The sequence below is a fragment of the Anas platyrhynchos genome, chromosome 19 (genome assembly GCF_047663525.1).
Source record: "Anas platyrhynchos isolate ZD024472 breed Pekin duck chromosome 19, IASCAAS_PekinDuck_T2T, whole genome shotgun sequence".
In the NCBI taxonomy this organism is placed as follows: Eukaryota; Metazoa; Chordata; class Aves; order Anseriformes; family Anatidae; genus Anas; species Anas platyrhynchos.
The window spans coordinates 204,291-225,727 of NC_092605.1; the positions used below are offsets into that span (position 1 = coordinate 204,291).

The following is a 21,437-nucleotide window of genomic DNA, read 5'->3' on the forward strand; positions in this document are numbered from 1 at the left end:
TAAGAAAGCCTACTTCATCAAGTCTTTGGCTTTCTTAGCTTGCTTTGTTTTGTTTTTCCTGTGAACTGCCAAGATGGGGAAGGTAACATGCCTGCTCCCATTTATATGTGGGCACAAGAAGGTGTTTTAGTGAGATATGCTAAAGAAAGTTCACATTTGCCACAAGAATAGAATAAAAGCAGCTTAGACTGTTGTGAAACCAGTAGCCTAGTTTAATGCTCTCTGAATGGAGAGATATCATCTGTGCCTAGCTCCTTGCCTTCTTGTATCTCTGTCAAAGGAGGCAGGGAGGAATTGAGTGCATGTTTTCTTTATTTTGGGTTTGTGGGTTGTTTTTTGAGGTCTTTGCTATACCTTGAGATGTCATTTTTAATATTCTATGTTGGTAAAGTAACTTCATGCTCATCCTTTAATTTGGCAATAAGTTTTAAAGATTTTATTTCCTTTTTTTTTTTTTTCTTCAGTATATCCTCCTGTCCAGATACTGTGGCCAAAGTTTTTATTTGTAGTGGAATTTTATTTATTTATTTATTTATTTATTTTTGTTAATGCTGTTGCTGATCTCAGTCAAAATCAGCAATTTTCCATTCAATTGTAAAGCAAAAATCTTATACTCACTTTTGTAGTTGTGGAAAAATACAACTTTCCTTGTCAACTCTCTAAAGCTTCTATCAGTCACAGATTTTCTGTTAGTTGCCCTCTTTGAGTTGCAGCTTTACCCTGGGTAGTCTCAGTGGTTTATATTGTCTTGGCACAAGCCTTACTTGTTTTGAGGCTGCAGCTACTGTATAATCTGTAATTATGGGAAAGCACAGAATAATGCACTATGTCTTTGTGGCTAGGCTGATGATATAAGACTATGACTTGATCAGTGGTGATCACCTGGTATAGCAAATGAGGGAGGGGACATTCTCTTCAGAAAGAGGAAAAGAAAAATGTTTGGAAAATCTGACTCCTCCTTTCATTTCTTCTTCTACTCCATAGGTCTGATCAAGAACTTACAGGCTAAAGTAGCTGTGCATGGTGTCAAATTAATCATCCACGGCCTAGAAACTGCAGGGGCTGCTGCAGGGTCCTCACCCATGCAGAAGGGCCTGCAGCATATCCTTGCTGAAATCTGCCATCTGGAACTGAATGGAAACCTACATTCTGAGCTGGAACAGATAGTGACTCAAGAGAAAATGCACTTCCAGGATGACCCTCTTCTCAATGGCTTGCTAGATTCTTCAGAGTTGAAGGCTTGCCTGGATGTGGCACTGGAGAACATGACCAGTCACAGGATGAAGATAGTGGAGGTTAGCTGGAAGCCTGGGATGAAATCATAGCTTGTGTTTCCATGCCTCCCAGTAACCTGATCACATACTTCTATTATTCCAGTTACAATTCTGTATATCATTCATTTTTCAGCTTGGTTTTCCATTTCCAATTCCTTTCTTTTCTAACAGGCTCTTGCAGGAAATGGACATCTGTTCTCTCGTGTCACGAGTATTCTGAATACTCAACCCCTATTGCACCTGGACTACATTGCCACCGATTGCACCCTTGAAGCTCTTTCAGCTAATGAAACAGAGCTACAGGATGCTGGAATTTCTTTTAGCCAGTGGGATCCGTCTAACCCTCCTTCTGGAAACCTGAGCAATGCTGACCTGGTGGTATACAACTGTTCAACAAATGTCCTAGGGAACACCACTAAAATTGTCTCTAACTTGGCAGCTGCAGTGAAAGAAGGAGGGTTTGTTTTGCTACACACCCTTCTTCAAGGAGAAACTCTTGGAGAAATCGTCAGCTTCCTTACAAGCCCAGACCTACAGCAGAAGCATAGCTTCCTGTCTCAGGTAAATATCCTGGAAGGACAAATGTTTTCTCAGTGGTTAGTCTGGAGTCTGCTGCTTGCATACTTTTTTGTGGTGAATATTGAGTAGATGTTGATTTCCCTTGAGGCTCTCTGTAAGAATATGTTTAAGGAATACTACTTCAGAAGAAAAGAGTTGTCAATTGCCACAGATTAGATTGGAAGAGTAAACAACTAAGTCAATCAGGAATGCCTTTCTTTATGCATTAAAAATTAGTCATTGTCATGCGTATATCTATATAATCTCTAGGAAGGCATTGGCCAGGACAACTCAGTTATAGCTAAAATAACATGATGCATTGTTGGGCTAGAGGGTACAGCTTTTTCACTGTAGGATCTTAAAAGGCTTCAGTGTCAGAATATCATTCCTCCAGCTCTAATATCAAAAAGGAAGTGAGACTGTACGTAATAGTTAAGCACGCACTTGCAGCCCAGAAGGCCAGCTGTGGTGGGCTGCATTAAAAAAGGGGTGGCCAGCAGGGAGAGAGAGGTGATTGTCCCCCTCTACTCTGGTCTTGCGAGACCCTACCTGGAATATTGCGTTCAGGCCTGGGGCCCCCAGCACACGAAGGATGTGGAGCACTTGGAATGAGTACAGAGGAGGGCCACTAAGATGATCAGAGGGCTAGAGCACCTCTTCTCTGAAGAAAGGTTGAGGGAAGCTTGTTCAGCTTAGAGAAGAGAAAGCTCCAGGGAGACCTCATTGCAGCCTTCCAGTACTTGAAGGAAGCATATAAACAGGAGGGGGAACTGCCCAGTGCTTCTGTCTGTCCAGAACATTATGCAAGGCCTCTTGTCCCACAGGGGAGTCAACCACACTTCCCAGTTTAGTATCATCAGTAAACTTGCTGAGGATGTATTGAACCATTCAACTCCTGGATCCAAATTGCTGATGAAAATGTTGAACAGAACTGGCTCTGGAATCGAGCCCTGGGGAACACCACTATTGGCCAGTGGCCAGTCAGATGTAGCCCCACTCACTACAATATGGAGGCAAGAATGGGTCTTAGAGTTATTACAGTGTCCCTGTCCAGAAAACTTTCCATAATCCTTGATATCACATATCACACTGTCAAAGCATCCTGCTGTTTTATATAGCTTGTAGTCATCTTTATATGATTAAAATTGTAGAGCCTCAGTGCTCCTGCACATATCACGCATGTGTTTTCATTCTCTTGTTTTTCTGAAGTGTTGTTTCGATGTAATTTAAGCATATAGGTGCTCCTTCCCTGCTTCAAATTTGTTGCTTCCAGGCTTTTCCCTTCCCTCTCACAGGATTGAAGAATTTAGGTGATTCGTGGTTTCTTTTTGTGCCTCCTCTGTCCCACTTTTTCTATTGCAGATAGGGCTTACACAACCTAAATTAGTAATATATAAACTCAGTGTTTTCCCTTTCTGTTATTTTCTCTGCTGGGATTTGTACATTCTTTTTGTCCCTGAAGATGTGCCTTTCTTAGACTGCTGAAATTAAATTTTAGGCACATTCAAATCCTGTATGGGATGTGACAACGTGGTTACTGCTGATTTTTGCATATCTCATAGTATAGTAAGGCAAGTTGCCTAACCAGGGCTTTGTACTACTGCATTCAGAGGATATTTTAGGGATTTTAGGGAAGAAGGAATAGTCTAGACATGGATAAAATACTGCTACGTTAAACAAATATGTATTTATACTGAGACAGTACAGAGCTAACACCAAAATTTCCAGCAAAAGCAAGAAAACAGAGGACAGGGCCTATTGTTTCCAGTGAGGCAGTCTTCAGGGAGACTCAGCAAGGAGTATAGATGGTGGTTTGTAGTTTTAATTGATTTAAAAGAAACATCACAAACTTTAATTGTTGTTGTATGTGATTTGACAGGCACAATGGGAAGGCTTATTCAGCAAGGCCTCACTGAATATGATTGCAATGAAGAGATCTTTCTTTGGCTCAGTTATTTTCCTGTGTCGCCGGCAATCCCCTGCCAAAACACCCATTTTTCTCCCAATAGATGAGACTCATTATAAGTGGGTTGAATCCTTAAAGGTGAGAATTCCTGTGTTTTGGACATTTGGCTTTCCAAATCATTACACTTTCTTAACGAGATATTTAGAAGTATTGGGGTTGTGGGGGGAAAAAAAGAGTATGTATTTGTTCAGTTGCTTTTCTTAAAGTACAATTGATTCATCTCTGCCATAAGGATACAAGGGGTGTTTCCTTTCTGAGGTTCCTGGCAAAACAGTCTGGGGTTTGTCTTGTAGGAGATCTTGGCCGACCAATCGGAGCAGCCTGTGTGGTTGACTGCCACCAGCTGTGGGAACTCAGGAATTTTGGGCATGGTGAACTGTCTTCGCCTGGAAGCAGAAGGCCACAGAGTCAGGTACAAAAGCATGCCCTTGAGTCACAGTTGGAGAGATGTTTTTCTCTTAGATTCTTTTCAGTCTTACACCAAAACTAACATAATGACAACTCTTGGCTTCTAGGTGTGTGTTCGTTTCCAACTTGAACCCTTCATCAGCTGTCCCATCCATTAGTCTTTCTTCTCTGGAGATGCAGGAGATTGTTCAGAGAGATCTGGTGATGAATGTGTATCGCGATGGAAAGTGGGGCTCCTTCAGGCATCTCCCATTGCAGCAAGGTAACTGCTTTGAGGTTTAAGGATCACTTGTAGAGCTTATAATAATAGAGTATGAATGGACTTTCATAGACTATGAGTAGCTATTGTTCCCACATTTTTTCTTATTATTTAATAAGTGGATAATTTGGAATTCTTCCTTTCTAGCTCAGACTGAATAGTAGCATGCTCTGGTACCAGGAAGAAGGATAAAGTATTTAGGGTATAGGCAGAATTGCAGGGTAAGTAAGAGCTTTGTGGGGAGAGCAAATAGAGGAAAAGGCAGCAATTACACATGGAGTTTACTCACTCTGGAAAGTGTGTTAATGTGTATAAAGTTATAAAGTTAATCTGTTCTTCCTTCTGCAGGACAACCTCAGGAGTTGACAGAATATGCCTACGTCAATGCGTTGACACGTGGAGATCTCTCATCCCTTCATTGGATTGTTTCCCCCCTTCAGCACTTCTACACAACTAATCCAGATGTTCAGCTCTGTAAAGTCTACTATGCATCTCTTAATTTCCGGGACATTATGCTGGCCACAGGAAAGCTTTCTCCAGATGCTATCCCTGGTAAGCTAAAATTACACTAGAAGAAAAAGTATTCATATATTACTATGATAGAATTTATTCACATAACTTCATTAATTTTATTTATGCAACGGATAAAGTATATATCAACTTTTGTTTAGCAAGAAAGTACACTTTTGAAAAGGAAGTATAGCCATACTTCAGGACTATGCACCAAAAACTTGCATGTTCTACTTCCACTTATAGCCCCATTTTTCACACGGCAGAATTGGTAAAATGCTGTGAAAGAAACATTAGCCCCATTGCATAGATACCAAGCATGAGGTGAAATTTTGAAGGTTCCAGAGATGGGTAAGGTACATACCAAGTTGAGAATGTTGAAGTTTCATGCTGCCATGCTGCTGGCCATGTTTTGCTTTTAGGGGAGAAAAACACAAGGTGAGGTATCTGCTGTATATGAAATGTAGATTATCATCTTGCGTGGTAGGGAGTTAAGGATTAATGTAATGTCTGTGAAATGGTTTTGAAGCTTCATTTAAACAAAGTAAAAACTATGTTTGGAGACTTTTATGAGTGACTTTGACTAGGGCTGTGTTTTCCTTCGTGACTGAAATTAGTCTCTTCCTAAAGTGTGTGTTCACAGAAACAAAGACTTAGCAGTAAACCTGTTTTCTCTGTAATTACCCTTTCTAGTTTATGTATTGTTCTTTTTTGCAGAGCAAAAAAAGGTGTCATTGAAACAGGATGTTTCAGTGAAGCTTCTCAGATGCAAGCTGGAAACTAAAGCAATATGATCAAGGACAGAGAGTGAAATTTAATGAGACCATGTTATTTTCTGCTATTCTTGTTCTTAAGAATGAGAGATTAACTGTGGTGGCTTATGTACTGAGTACATAATAGACAAATCTTAGCATTTTTTCTGTCTCTAGGGTTCCAGCTTTCATGGACTACTATTTCAGTAAATTCTCTACGAAAAGATTTAAAAAGAGAAGTTTTCATTTGTAAAAGATGTTTACCTTCTTTCAGGTAACTGGGCTTCACAGCAGTGCATGCTGGGCATGGAGTTCTCAGGACGGGACATGGCTGGAAGAAGGGTGATGGGATTGGTGTCAGCAAAAGGGCTGGCAACAGTGGTAGACTGTAACAAGAGGTTTCTATGGGAAGTCCCTAAAAACTGGTAGGTCATCTTATGTTTTCTGTTTCATGTATGTGGGTAAGATTTGCCTTGCTGCCTGAGGCTAATGACAACCCTGATCTGACCACAGGACTGCATAATAAGTAGATTCTACTCAGGGAAATGATAATAGAGGTATAGTCTCCTGAGTAGGATTTGGCTCAGTCATCTGATTCGCTGCAGGAGCTGAGCACTGTGGGTTTTTTGTTTGTTTTTGTTTTGTTTTTCTGCAGTGGTTTGTACTATTTTTTTGTCTCTTTCTTGGTCTTTTAGCTCCTTATGTTTTGGTATATGCAAAGATTTTTGGTGTTGATTATGTTACTGGTGAGTTACTGAAATACTTCTGTAGAAGAATAAAGCCCTTAGCTGTGCTTGGCCACTGTGGTAATCTATCGTATTGTTGAGAACCGTTTATACTCTTTGGTCTATCTTGACAGTTTAACCTTCCTATTGCTGAAAAGCAAACTTCATCAGGAGAATCTGGGAGGCTTCCAAGGGTAAAGATCTCTTCTCCCCTTCACTTTGCTTCTTAGGACTCTGGAAGAAGCAGCTTCGGTGCCTGTGGTTTATGCCACTGCTTATTATGCCTTGGTGGTTCGAGGTGGTATGAAGAAGGGTGAGAGTATCCTTATTCACTCTGGCTCAGGAGGTGTGGGCCAAGCAGCCATTGCCATTGCCCTGAGCATGGGCTGCCGTGTGTTTACTACTGTAGGTGGGTACTGAGAATCCAGTTTTATTAAATGTATATGTGTGTGTATGTATACGCCTACATATTTTTTGTTATATGTGTACACACGTATATAAAAAATATATTTACGTACATAATTTTTTCTCCCAAGCATGATCTGCTGCTACCTTGACCTAGTTTCTAGTCTGAGGAAGGGATACATAGCAAAACCAGCTACTGACTATATGCTAGAAATTTTCACAGCACAGAAAAATTGTCTACCTTCTGTATATTATGTAATTCAGAAGTATGGGAGAACAAAATTGCTTCATTTTAAATTCAGTGATGTGATCAAAGAGTGTCTGTTGTAAGGCTTCGTCTATTTCTGGTCATTTCTGTGTCCCATAAATGACTAGTCTCTGTCCTAACATTTGACACCTTGAGAGCCTGAGAGCTTTGAACCACCTGCTTGGTGGCTCCTTAGACTGCAAATCTTTTCTTGAGACCTCAAAGATGAAAATGGATTGTTTTCATCACTAAAGAATTAACATAAAAGTACTGACATCATTCAGTCATCTACTTCTCTTGTACTTCTAGGCTCTGCTGAGAAACGCCAATACCTCCAAGCAAGGTTCCCACAGCTGGATGCTAATAGCTTTGCCAGCTCCCGAAATACTACCTTTGAGCAACATGTATTACGAGTTACCAATGGAAAAGGTTTGAACTCAAAATTATTTTTCCTTCTTTAGTTAGCTGTGCCACGTTAAATATTTGCACTTTCTGAAGACAAAAGGGATCACTATAAAACAGGGGTAGGCTCTCCACAGAGTTGAGTTTAATGATGTTGCTTCTTCTTTCATTGCAGGTGTCAACCTTGTGCTGAATTCCTTGGCAGAAGAAAAGCTCCAAGCCAGTTTGCGGTGTCTTGCTCAACATGGGCGCTTTTTGGAAATAGGCAAATTTGATCTGTCTAACAACAGTCAGCTTGGTAAGATGAGGCATCAGGAAATACCTTTTGTTATGTTTAAGCAAGCATGACAGCACAACCTACTTACTATCGTAACGCAGGCTAATCTTCAAATTTAGAAAAAGCTTTTTAGCTGAAACATTTATTTCATAAATAGGAATTTTGCCTTGGCTTTACAAGCCATATGTTAAATACATCACTGCAAAATTTGCATTGCTTCTATCACTAACAATTTCTCTAGCCTTTTCCATTAATTCCTTCTTGGAGAAGCATTCAGCATTTTTCTAGAAGCCTTCATAAAACATGCAAAATAAGTGAGTGATCTTTCCTGAAGTCTTTCTTTATAATCAATGTAGGATGTGTTGCCCACAAAGAGTTTGGCTTGAAAGGTAGTAAGAAGCAGCTTTTGCTTCACATGACACAGTTTACCAGTTTACCACTGTCTCTTTGTTTTTAAATTTCTTAGATCTGTTAGACAAGATTTATAAACTTATTGGGATGACACGTGTCTATTTGTAGTAGATTAGTGCACTGTAAAAGTAGCAAATCATAGAATCACAGAACCATAGAACGGTTTGGGTAAGAAGGGACCTTAAAGATAACGGAGTTCCAATCACCCTGTCACGGTTAGGGGCACCTTCCACTAGATGAGGTTGTCAAAACCCTGTCCAACCTAGCCATGAACACTTCAGGGATGGGGCATCCACAGCTTCTTGGAGAACAATTGCATATAACAAGTGTTGACAGTATACTTTCTAATTCTAAGTAAATTTCAAAAGACTATAGCATCAGTGAAAGCTTTGTATGGAGAAGAGTTTCCTGCTGGAGAAGGACGGGATGTATATGGGATTCCAGTTCCTCTGTGACTTCTGACTCAGATGGCACTATATACAAAACATCTTTTTTAATATCAGACTGACAATGTATTAGCTTGTTATTTTGAAACTGTTTTTATAGGTGGGGTTTCTGTTAAACTGGTCTACTTGTAATATTACAACCTAATTAATATAGCTTTAAGAGAGTATATGCAAGAATGTGTTCTGAAAAACATGGGATTCTAGCAACTAATGACTGCTTTACTCTTCAGTTTTACACTACCAAGCTACACAAAAACATTTGTGAAGCAGAAGATAGACTCCATTTTAAAATGGCAGCAGCATCAGGTAATAACAAAGTTGCTTTTTCCAGGAATGGCTCTTTTCCTCAAGAATGTGTCATTTCATGGGATCCTACTGGATTCAATCTTTGGAGAATCAAACGAAGAGTGGGAAGTAGTATCAAAGCTGTTGACAAAAGGCATAGAAAATGGTGTGGTAAAGCCCCTGAGAAGTACAGTCTTCAACAAAGACGAGGTAGAAGCTGCCTTCAGGTTCATGGCACAGGGAAAACACATTGGCAAAGTTATGATAAAGGTAAGGGCATAATATTTTTTTTGATTCTCTGATGCATCTGTAATCCTCTGTAGGTACTATATGGGATATTCTGATCCAGTTTGACTTGAAGTTGTGTAACCAAAACAGCACAGGTTTACAGCTTTTGCTACTGACACTAGAATGTATGTAACATTGTCAAGTCTGTCACTCAGTGTACAAGTTTGACTCCCAATTGACAGGAGGAGCATGTGGAAAGACGGGAAATGTTTGTGTATCCAAACTTAACTTGCTTTTTGGTGGTTTGATTTGGTTTTGTTTTGCTGTGGAAGGTCCAAGAAGAGGAGAAGCAATATCCTTTAAGAAGGTCTGAACCAGTCAAACTCTCTGCCATCTCCCGAACTTCCTGTCCACCGACCAAGTCTTACATCATCACAGGGGGCCTAGGAGGATTTGGGCTTGAGTTGGCACAGTGGCTAATTGAGAGAGGAGCACAGAAGCTTGTCCTGACATCTCGTTCTGGCATACGAACTGGTAAGCAAAAACCATAAAAGATGGGGAACGTAACTGCCTTTTAGCTGACCTCAGTTTATTGTTACATTCCATTTTAAGTGTCTTATCAACAAACAGGAATGTCTTGATCACTTGTGTATATTCTCTCACTTTCAAGAAGCTGTCATCCCCTTCATTCTAAAGGAAGAAGTACTTTTTAAGTCTGCCTCTTTTTTTACTACTGCTTCTTTCTTCTTTTGTATACTTCTTAATTCTATCAATCCATGTTTGCCTTTTTCTTCCTTACCCAGGATTTTTTCTGTAGCTTTTACCCTTACCCCCTCTATAATGTCTGTATCCAGCTACCTCGTTGCCTTGTCCAATAGCTGTAGCATGGTGGCTTGCATGCCACAAGAAAAGACCTGTAAACACCTTACTAAAGATACTCTATCCCTCAAGTTCTCAGTGTGGATGCTTGCTTCTGCTCCTTCAGATAACTAATCTAGAAAGATGTGCCCTACTGTCTGGTAACACCAGTTAGTTTTATTACTCAGTTTTGAGCCATTAGGTTGATTACAGTCTCAGTACCAAGATTTCTTATCAGTGGTAGTCTTAAATGTTTCCTTATACAAATTCAGCCATAACTTCTTTCTGTGTTTACAGCTTTCTTCTTTCTATTGGCAAGTTAACAATTGCACCACTTATGCAAACATACAAATCAGATCCTTTTGTACTTTTCAAGTTTTGGTTGTGCCACTACTGATGGTTGTCTTGCTCTAATCTAGCCACTCTACTGTCTCATTACGCAAATTCTTAAGTTTATTTCACTTCAGTGTTGCACCCTATCCTCCAAATGTTCTTCCAAATCCCTTGTCCACACTGTGATCTGTTTAGGATACTTCTGAAACTCAAGTGATTTCTATCTACTATTCAGGTTTTGTTCAGTTTTTCTTTTGTAGCTTAATTGGGACTTATTTAGCTATTCGCTCCCTATCTAGTCAGAAAATTGTAGGAAGCCCACTAATAAAAGCTTAATGGTCTGAATGCTTCATCGTAGACATCGTTCACTGTGGTTTTGTTTTTTTTGGTAGGCTACCAGGCTAAATGCGTTAGAGAATGGAAGGCACTGGGAATCCAAGTGTTGGTATCTACTAGTGATATTGGAACACTAGAAGGAACACAGCTATTGATAGAAGAAGCTTTGCGGCTTGGACCAGTTGGGGGCATCTTTAATTTGGCTGTGGTAAGTGCCAAAAATAATTAGGACTTTTAAGAGACAGCAGCCATTAAAGTGGCTTCTGTACTGAGGGCAGTTCAGGTTTTAGATTATCTCTTTGTGTTTCAAAGAGCACTTTGTTTGGCCCTTCCTTACCTGATGAATAAATAAAGGCTGATGGGTCTGACCCCTTGACCTGGGAAGCAGCAGTATGCAGCCAGCCAGCTTAGTTCTTTGATCAGGTGAATATTGCCCATAACTCCCGGGGACAAGAAAAACACTATGCAGAACTTGATAGTTGAAGACTGCAGTGGCAATACTGGAAAGAGTAGACTTAACACAAACTATGTTGGCTTTGTTGCAATTTGAGGAGATCTAGGCTACATCTGTGTTGTAAAGTTACAGAAATCCATTGTGTAGTGATATCCTTTCGTATCTCAAAAAACATGGCAAATTTAAACTGGAGATTATACTGATTTTTTGTTTTGTTCTTGTTTTAAACCCTTCCAATAGGTCCTTAGAGATGCCATGATTGAAAATCAGACCCCAGAATTATTCTGGGAGGTCAACAAGGCCAAGTATTCGGGCACCCTTCATCTGGACTGGTACGTATCTGTAGAAGGGATAAATATGAACTAGTTTTACGGTTACAGAATTGATCAAACTTAGTCATTTTAGTCTTACATTAGCCTTCCACAGCAACACATAGTTAGCAGGCTTTTCTGATGGGTTTCTTTGTCTCCTTCTCCATTCCAAGGGTGACTCGTAAGAAGTGTCCAGATCTGGACTATTTTGTTGTGTTTTCCTCTGTAAGCTGTGGAAGAGGAAATGCTGGGCAAAGTAATTACGGCTTTGCCAATTCTGCCATGGAGCGTATCTGTGAGCAGCGACATCATGATGGACTCCCAGGTAAGATGACTATTTATTGCCCAGAAAAAATCTATTCCATCAAACATCCAGAGGAGAACCAATTCACCAGAAATTTGTACACTTGTCTCTAGGATGATAATGAATGTTGAAGACTATTTCCCATCCTAGCTGTTAACCTTAGTCGTTCATGCATGAATGAACACTGACTGTTTAACAGTACAAAGGAAATGCAGGCATTTGCTTAAGCTGTTTTTAACTCCCTTTTGTTGCTGCCATGTGTTTTAGTTAGTTGCCTAGTGTTTTCTTCCTTCTGATTTTTTTCCTACAGGCCTGGCAATCCAATGGGGGGCCATTGGTGATGTGGGTATCCTGAAGACAGTGGGAAACACAGATGTTGTGATTGGGGGAACCATTCCCCAGCAAATCAGCTCATGCCTGGAGGTGCTCGATACCTTCCTGAATCAATCTCATCCTGTCGTGTCCAGTTTTGTCCTAGCAGAGAAGGTCTCTGTGAAAAGCGAAGGAAGCAATCAACGGGATCTTGTAGAAGCTGTTGCTCACATCATTGGTAAATGCAAAGCCTAGCAATTGCATAGTTGGAGTTGATTTTTCTAGAAGTGGTATTTCTCCGGTATGTTCTGAGGGGAATATTGTTTTTCAACTGCTGTTTGGAGGAAAGCGAGGGCTGATGTAAAGTACCTCATCCTCTGATTGCTTCTAGAAGCATCCTTTGCTGAAGCAGACATGGGGATACTGTTGATACGCTTAGTTCGATAGCAGTTTGCATGAGAACCTGAGAACAGCATGATGGGGTGAAACTGGAGGTGCATGGTTCCAGTATTTTGTGTCCAATAGCGCCCAAAAGCTTGATTCCCTCCTGCTGCCACCCAGCTATGACTGGGCAGCAGCCAGTGACTTCTGGTCCGCTTTCAGAGGGGTGGGTGGTTTTTGGAGTGGTCTGTTAAATGCAATGATTCACCTCTGATTCCCCATCTGCCCTTTATGTAAAAAAAATGTATTTTTATTCATCTTTTCCACTTACCTCTATTTAATTTATTGTTCTTTGGAGTCAGCTGTTTTTCTCTTATTTTTTCTTTTCTTTTAGTCCTCTCCCTTTTGGAGAGAGCTTCAGGGTTTTGTTAGGGCTGGCCTAACATGACATCCCAAATGGAGAAACCAATAGGAACAGTGGGCAACGTCCATTTTCCCTTATCCTGCCAGGTCTCTAGAGCAAGCACTGCTGGGCAGTGTCTACATGTCAACACTTTTGGAACGCAGTTGTGCTGTTGCAGGTGCTCTGTTCAGCATCTCCCTGTGATTGCTGTGGTGTGGGCATGTTGTGCTAGTGGTGTTTGTAGGGAGTGGACTGGGGGATTATTTGTCTTTAAGCTGCTCCTTCTCTTTCATTGTCTCCAACAATACAGCTTGTTGAGTGTGTGCTTATCTCCCATAGTGTGTTTCTGTACACGTGCGCACTTATTTCAGTCCCTTGGGTTTTGTTTAGAGTGGACTGGTGCCTTTCTCCAAGTGGAGAATCAATAGGAACAGCCTCCAAGGGGAAAATTCTGGGAGCACATATTTGATTAATGCCTTGAGTGCTACTCCAGATTTGAAAACACTCAGCTTGGGAATTCCCCACGCTGCAAAAAGTGGCTTTTATGTTCTTAGTAATTAACTTGTAGTGTATTCTCTTATAAGCTCTGTGTGATCCCATGTGAACCATAGCTGAACTGTGTGTTATAAGAAATGCAATGTCTGTCTGTTTTGAACCTGCTTCCTTTTACCACAGCGTCCCCTGTTCTTGCGTTGAAAGTGAATAATCTCTGCCAATTCTACTATGTCCCACTTCAGTTGTCTCCCTTCCAAACAGAAGTGTATACCGATCTTTTCTTTCCTAACAAAAGAGGCACTAAAATTAGACAGTCTCCTGAGGGTTACTTAAAGAATTGTGTCTAATAACTAACACCAAATTTGATTGCAGAAAACATTCATGGCTTTTAGAAGTTATATGAAATGTATGGGATTGTCTGGGAAATTGTACCGACTGTAGGGTTTGTTTGGAAGGAGAGAGTGGCTGAAGATGATGAAGGGAGAAATAAGTGAGAAGCCTAAGGGTGGAAACATGGGTCAGGATAAGGTGGAGCGGGAGAGGAAAAGCTATGGGTACAGGTGTTATTATGAGAAGCCTTTTTTCAGGTAAGGAAAGGATGAGAGATGTGAACAGCGCAAAACTGATGGAGAAGAGGGAATTAAGACTGGAAGAAAAGTCAGTTTTTCTAATGTGATAAGCATCAAGTGTTGCAATAAGCCATCATTGCCACTGCTAACTGTTTCAATCTCATCTCGTAACCTAGGATTGTGTTAGGCCTAAGACTGTGGTTTCAGTTACAGTCTTCAGTATGTGAAATTTCTCTAGGTAGCTGTTCTAAACTTTGTATAGAGCTGAAACACTAATGTAGCTGGGATTAATGTATTCCCTGTCATAAAGTTCTGTACATTTCACACGTACCCTAAAGACTAGATCCCATATGACCAGATGTGGGTTGTAGAAGTAATTTTTGAAAGCATTAGATGATCCTGAGTGGTAAATTCTGCTCTGTAGCTGAAGTTTATTCAGGTTTGAAGAAAAACAGAAAAGCTGAGAAGAGAGGCCTAGAGCTGAAAAGAAATTGATCTTTCACTTGTCTGCTGTTTTTTTCCTCAGGTGTCCGAGACGTGAGTAGTCTGAATGCTGACAGCACATTAGCAGACTTGGGCCTGGATTCCTTGATGGGTGTGGAGGTGCGCCAGACACTGGAGAGAGACTACGACATCATTATGACCATGAGAGAAATCCGACTTCTTACAATCAACAAACTTCGTGAACTTTCCTCCAAGTCCGGGACAGCAGAGGGTAGTATAGTGCCTGGATTAGGGTTGCTACCAGTCATCTGAGTATAAGTAACTAAGCACTCAACCCATTGTTTTCATCTCTGGTGACATAAGCCGCTATCAAGCCATGAAATAAGATTATTATAGCTGAAAAGCTTTTATATGACAGACATATTGCTGAAATGCACTGACATTGGATTAGGTCTACCAGTTCCAGGGGAAGAGCATAAGAGATTGTGAAAGCTGTCTTGCTGCCTGGATAGTATCTGCCTAAATGGATACTCTTAAGCAGTTGTATGTGTGTATCTGTAGGAATAAACGACATAACATCATGTTTACTGTAAGCTAAAAGCATATACAGTTGCCACAGAGCACATGATGGTAGAAAGATCCTTATGTCTGTGCCTTGGTTTTGTGAGCCAATGGGCTAATCTGAGCAACCATGAGCACCTCTTTTAGGGTTATGGTACAAGACCAAGACTCTGATCCTGTATCTAACTGTGTTTTTCTGGTGTGCTTTCCTTCAAAGAGCTGAAGCCATCCCAACTGTTGAAGACAGGCCCAGGCGAGCCTCCAAAATTAGATTTGAACAACTTGCTGGTGAATCCAGAAGGGCCAACAATTACCCGTCTCAATGATGTTCAGAGCACAGAGCGCCCTCTTTTCCTTGTTCACCCCATTGAGGGATCCATTGCAGTTTTCTACACTCTCGCTTCCAGACTTCATATGCCATGCTATGGGCTCCAGTGCACAAAAGGTATCTCAGTTCTTCAGTATCTTGAATTTGTAAATCTAACGTTTTGAACTTCAGTTCCCTTGTAGAAGGAGTTTTGTTTCTGGACACTTAAACTCAGAGGATCAAGCATCAGTACCTACAGTCCACACAGGGTTGTGTCTAACAACCCCAGATAATGAGAAGTATTAGGTTAGACTGAAAAGCTTGTGCATGGGGAAAATGGAAAAATTAGATATTTCATTGAGTCCCTGCCAGCAGGTAAACACGTGGGAGAAAAACAAGGCTTAGTGTTCTACCTGTCTTTGGAAACTAGAAGCATTGCTGTTCCTTGTCCGTAATATAGGTTGCTCACTGTGATTTAGAAGATTACCTTTAAAATAATGTGGATGTTTCTAATGAGGTTGTTTCTATGTTCACGAAAACATAATTGTCTCTGCTAATGTCTGTTTCACCTGACTGTTTCTAACTTGCTTTCATGTTCTAGCTGCTCCCTTGGACAGCATACAGAGTCTGGCATCCTATTACATTGACTGTATGAAGCAGATACAGCCTGAAGGACCTTACCGCATTGCTGGATACTCTTTTGGTGCCTGTGTAGCTTTTGAAATGTGCTCCCAGCTGCAAGGACAACAAAATGCCTCCCATGCACTCAACAGTCTATTCCTCTTTGATGGGTCTCATTCCTTTGTGGCAGCTTACACTCAGGTAAGAAATGCAAAGAAAATCTTCAATGTGGAGACCATCATCTGTCGTCAGGGAGGATTGGATACTTACTGGGAGCTTAATATTCTAGATATGAACTATCTGAAAAGCTGAGACTTTTCTTGCTGGAGAAGTTGGGACAGAGCTATAGATAGTGGATGCTTAAGGATGGCTAAAGAGTGGAAGCATGTAGGGGGTGGTCTTCAATAACTGGCTAGGGCTGACCCACAAATGCTGCTCTTGCCATGGTAAATAATAATATTAGTATGGAGCCCTCAAGACAAGATCCTAATGTAGGGGTGCTAGGAAACCCTCCTTAAGCCTTCCTTTCCATTTTAATTGTGCTTTCTAGGAGATACTAGAAAGATCCTAGATTCTTGGTAATTGCCACCTGTAGATGTGCTTTCTATTCTGTCCTTAAGGTATCTTTCCTGTGTACCAAGCTTTGGTTTCACTATTTGTTGGTTTCTTCTCCCCCTGCCTTCTTTTCCAATTCAAAGTCCTTTGTTCTAGAATTGTTTTTATCTAGCATTCAAGCTCAGGTATATAGTTCTTTTGATAGCTCTTTACTGCTTGCTTTTCCAGAGCTACAGAGCCAAGCTGGCCCAAGGAAATGAGGCTGCACTGGAGACAGAAGCATTGTGTGCCTTTGTTCAGCAGTTTACAGGCATTGAATATAATAAGGTAATGCTTGTTTCTTATATTGCAAAGGAGGGATGTGGATGTTTTGTTTTGTTATTTTTAATGTACATTAATTCCCAGATATTGAGACTTAAACAAAAAAAAATGTTATTATTTCTAGCTGTTGGAGATTCTTTTGCCCTTGAAAGATCTGGAGGCTCGTGTCAATGCTGCTGCTGACCTGATAACTCAGATTCATAAAAACATCAATCGTGAAGCACTCAGCTTTGCAGCTGCTTCCTTTTACCACAAGCTGAAGGCTGCTGACAAGTATATACCAGAGTCAAAGTATCATGGGAATGTGACACTGATGCGGGCGAAGACTCACAATGAATATGAAGAAGGTCTGGGTGGAGACTACAGACTCTCTGAGGTCAGTTTGAGGCCTCCTGTTGGCTGTTGAGGTTTCCCTAGGAGTTGGGAGAATAAAAGAAAAGCATGGAAAACCATTCTTACAGAAGGGTAGAAAGATGAAACCTAACTGAAAGAAATAGTTATTCTGCAGCTATCATGCTCTAACAAGAAGTAAAGACTCAAGAAGCAAATAAGTTGATTGGTTCCATACATTTTTCTCAGGGCAGGAAGAGCAAGGAGGTCTAGCCTCTATATTGGATAATCTGTTTTCTGTAGCTAATTCTTGTAGCTCCCTAAACAGACAATAAATAAGACAATAAAGATACATGACCTAAATAGATGATAAAGATACTAGAAGAATGTGACTCAACAGAAGTAACTTTGAGACTCTGTTTTTTTTTGACTGTAGACCCCTAAAGTTTGGCTTCTGCATGAGGGTAGACTTTGAAGAGCGAATGTCAGCCCTCTGACAACAGAGGCAGCTTTTTCTTAGTTACGCTTTGTGGACTCTTTCCTGGTATCTGTACAGTAAAAGATTTTCAGAATTACTTTTCTTCTCCTAGCACCTTCTGCCCCTTCAGACTTCTGACTTGCATTCATTCTTGATTCCAAGCTAATATGAAATGTGATTTAAAGTTCCATAATGCCCTCAAAAGAAGAGGCATGGGGATGGCAGGAGAAAGATAAATGGAGGGTTATTTGGTTTTCTTAAGAGATTGGAAGTAGCTACTTCAGTCATTCTTTGATATAGTAGGTAAATTATTCTATCGGTATCATATTGGTTGTCTTCCTGCCCAGCTTATATTTGAGTGGGTCACCTGTCAGGCTGCCAAACTACAGTGCTTTAAAACGTGAGTTCCAAACAGTGTCCTGTAGCTGATCTATGAAAAATGCATCAGAGTAAAACTGGTCATGTTTTCAATTAAATTGGTAGAGACAGTGGTGTAAAATACGAGTAACTTACACTGACAAACCCAAAACAGCCAGGTGGTTAGCTCATTGTAAATTGAGAATGTAAAGTTTTTTTTTCTGTTTTGCATCTGTACAGGTATGTGATGGAAAAGTGTCTGTCCATGTCATTGAAGGGGATCACCGCACCTTATTGGAGGGAGATGGTGTTGAATCAATTATTGGGATCATCCACAGCTCACTGGCAGAACCACGTGTCAGTGTCAGAGAGGGTTAAGTTCTGCTCACTTACTGTCAATGGTGAAGAAAATGCCAACAACATTCCTTGTTATGACAGACCCCAAGGAACTCTTCCTGTTGTTCAACATCTCATCTGCTCTGCTGCCAGAACTGGGAAGTCCAGCTGCATTTGATTGGTCTTTCTCACTCACTCACTCTTCTTTCACAACTTTTATGGGTTCTCTCTCCTTTTTCCCTTTTTATGATTTGTTTTATCCCTGTCCATGTTACATTAGTGCTGTGACTCTGTCACTGTGCACTGCTGTGAGGGTTCCCCACTGATGGTTGCTTCCTACACCTTTGGCAGTATGAAAAACAAATTTAGCAGTAGATTTCTTGTGCTCTGTGTTGTTTTGTCTTAACAGTATTCCAAAGGGTAAGTGGTAGCACTTGTTGACCAAGCCCAGTGAGCAGAGAGGGGAGCTGCAGCTGATTTCGGAGATACCTGTTGTCTGTGAAGAATCTGTCTGTAGTTAGGTCAGAAAGAGAATTCCATTGAGGCTTTTGTAACTGTGTTGTTTTTTTTCTTTTTTTTCCTTTTTCTTTTTTTTAATTTGATATATTCTAAGTATTTATTGTGTCAAACCAGAGCCTTCTTGCTTGGTTTTAATTTATCATGGGTACCGGAGAAAAACATACATTTTGGAGGGGTAGATCTATTCTACAAGGGAAAGTTACCAATTTTTTAAACCAAAGTGCATCTTTGGAACAGCCTGTTTATTTGTTGTTTATTTGGTGTTTTTTGTTGTTTTGTTTTGGTTGGTTGGTTTTGTGTGCTTTTTGTTTTGTTCCGTGGTTGTGGTTTTTTGTTTGTTTTTCACCCCCCACACACACACCCTGCCCTGTTCAGAAAGGAAATGGTAGAAGGCAGCGTTCTTGCCATAATTCTCTCTTTTGAGAAGAGAGAGGAGTGGGGGGCAGTATGGATGGTTCAACAGATGCAACTGTATTGAACAGCATTAACTTGAGCTGATAAAAACAGGCAGAGCTGTCCCTAGAGATGTACTCGGTTTATATTTGTGCAAGGTTCTGTTCTATGCTTTACCAGAACCATAGTAAAGCATTACTATTGCTTCACCTTTATTCCCTCCCACCTCCAGTCTCTCCACCCAACCAGCCATTTGGAGTGTCAGGGGGAAGAGAGTTCTTCATCGATAACTGTACAAGTCCTCCTACCCCTGCTCTCCCATAACTGAAGCTCAGGCAAACATGCAAGCATCTACCCAAAGCCCCTGCATATTTTATTTAGCACAGGGCTCACTTAAGCCTTGGGTATTGATTTTTTTCTCTTGGCAATGAGATGGGAGATCCTACATAACTTAGCTAATTTATCAGTTCGGCGTGATTTTAGGATATAGTACCTTTTTTAAGGAAACTTACGTAAAAATACAATTTAAAAAAAATGCCTTTGCTTTGTTGGATCTGTCCTTTCCAAAATCAGTAAATCCTTGCTACACTTATGATACAGAGGAGACCAGGATAGCAACAAGGTACCAAGTAGGAGGCATTATTGTGCCTCCCAGAACTGCTTAATCCCCAGTTCTTTGTGTATTCATTCCCCAGTGAAGTATCCTGTTAGTACAGGAGCATTGTAGTGAGAGGAACAGCGGACTCCTCACTCAGGTTCTGACCTAGTGTTTTTTGCTTGTACTACCCTCTGTGGATAGTGGCTGGGTTAACTGGTTTTAGTTTTTTAAGGTATTTCTTTTGTGAAATCTGAAATACAAACAACATAATGTCAGCTTAAAGCATTTCCAGAATAAATCTTGTTCTTCTTTATTTCTTTCTTCCTTTCTTTCTTTTATTATTTTTTTTTTTTTGGTCTAAAGAATGTTTTTCTCTTCGGCTCTCCTAGAATTAAAGAGAATTGATCACTGGTTGGCTTTTTGTCTTATTCTCTATTTTTTTTTAATCCTAACTTTTATTTGAAATCTCTCATTTCTTGATATAAAGGTAAAGCTGCTGCTGGCATATCTAATTTGGATCTGTAGAAATAACAATAATAAAGAAGACTTTAATATTATTTTGAAGCATGGCTTCTTGTTGCCATGATTTTAGTACCTTAGATGCAACCAAACCACACACCCACAGGACTGAAGTGGAAACTCTCAAATTCTAATTCGGGCTCCATTGTTGTGGTTTTGGATAAGCCATTAATGCTACCACCTCAGTTTCCCCATCTGTAAAATGGGACTAATAGCATCTACCTCAAGGTCATTGAGAGTTCTAGATAGGCAATGGGTATACGTGCTATTAAGTTGTTAGGTATGATGATCAGGTGTTAGGTGGCAATGGAAGGAGGCAGGCAGGTAATGTGTGAAGGGGAAGGTGCCTTACATCTGCAAAGAATGTGATACTGAGGAGTGGCTATATGTACTGGGCATATGTGCATAATATGGGACTTCATTGTATCTACTGCATGCTATCCATGCACATCCTAGCATATGACACCATGTAAAACAAAAATGATGAGGACTGATATATATTTTTTCCTTCTTGTTTTACTGCTGGCAGTTGTAGCGAGCCTCACACAGAGTGAAATAATCCTTTTTGCCTTGGTTATGTTTAAAACCTAGAATGAAAAATAAAGGAGTGATTAAACTTTAATCAAACAGGTACAATATTTCTGCACTGAAATGAGGTGTTTAACAAGTCTGACCCAGCTGTTCAGCTTGGAATGAAAATGGTGCAGTTCTGAATGGGCTGTGTGGAGGGAGCAAGGACTAATGCTGTTCCAGCTCTCTGAGCAGGAGTTGTACAAGTTCTCTGTATAAACATAAATGTGCATGGTCTCCTCTAGGCAAAGCTTGAAGATACTGGTTTAGTAATAGAAGTTCCTCAAGATTTACTTACAGCCTTTATTCTCTCAATGTTCTTGTGGTTGTTATTATTTGAAAAGCAGAAGGTTATTGTTTTGTTTTTCCCATAATTGTCTAATTATGAGCTGCTGCCCTGTAACCCATTATGTAACTGGCTACTGAAAACAGTGTGCCAAAAATAAAAACCTTATTAGCGCTGGTATTGCTTGTTATTTCTTGGTGATCTGTTAACTAGACGGGTGGAAAAATAGCAGCATCATGCAAAATGAAATACTGCAATTGCTGATTTTGAGAAGTCAAAGATTTGCCCTTCCCTGTGAAACTGAAGTGGAAATCTCTTGTCAATTGATACCTG

General features: G+C 40.4%; 1 protein-coding gene across 2 annotated transcripts in view; it reads left to right on the forward strand.

Annotated features, from left to right (window-relative positions):
- FASN (fatty acid synthase) overlaps window positions 1–21,284 on the forward strand; it is a 45,563-nt gene extending 24,279 nt beyond the window's left edge. The window contains 25 exon segments of one of the 2 annotated variants that reach the window (NM_001310798.1): window positions 985–1,295; window positions 1,446–1,835; window positions 3,712–3,876; window positions 4,092–4,210; window positions 4,314–4,468; window positions 4,814–5,017; window positions 6,002–6,152; window positions 6,683–6,715; window positions 6,718–6,761; window positions 6,764–6,773; window positions 6,776–6,861; window positions 7,414–7,533; window positions 7,682–7,804; window positions 8,972–9,195; window positions 9,486–9,687; window positions 10,737–10,888; window positions 11,375–11,466; window positions 11,619–11,770; window positions 12,060–12,299; window positions 14,436–14,624; window positions 15,132–15,359; window positions 15,823–16,043; window positions 16,626–16,724; window positions 16,843–17,094; window positions 18,124–18,338. In NM_001310798.1, the coding sequence (NP_001297727.1) occupies window positions 985–1,295; window positions 1,446–1,835; window positions 3,712–3,876; window positions 4,092–4,210; window positions 4,314–4,468; window positions 4,814–5,017; window positions 6,002–6,152; window positions 6,683–6,715; window positions 6,718–6,761; window positions 6,764–6,773; window positions 6,776–6,861; window positions 7,414–7,533; window positions 7,682–7,804; window positions 8,972–9,195; window positions 9,486–9,687; window positions 10,737–10,888; window positions 11,375–11,466; window positions 11,619–11,770; window positions 12,060–12,299; window positions 14,436–14,624; window positions 15,132–15,359; window positions 15,823–16,043; window positions 16,626–16,724; window positions 16,843–17,094; window positions 18,124–18,261 (4,100 nt within the window). In that variant the 3' untranslated portion in view covers window positions 18,262–18,338. 2 annotated transcript variants of the gene reach the window in all.
- The last annotated feature ends 153 nt before the right edge of the window (window positions 21,285–21,437 follow it).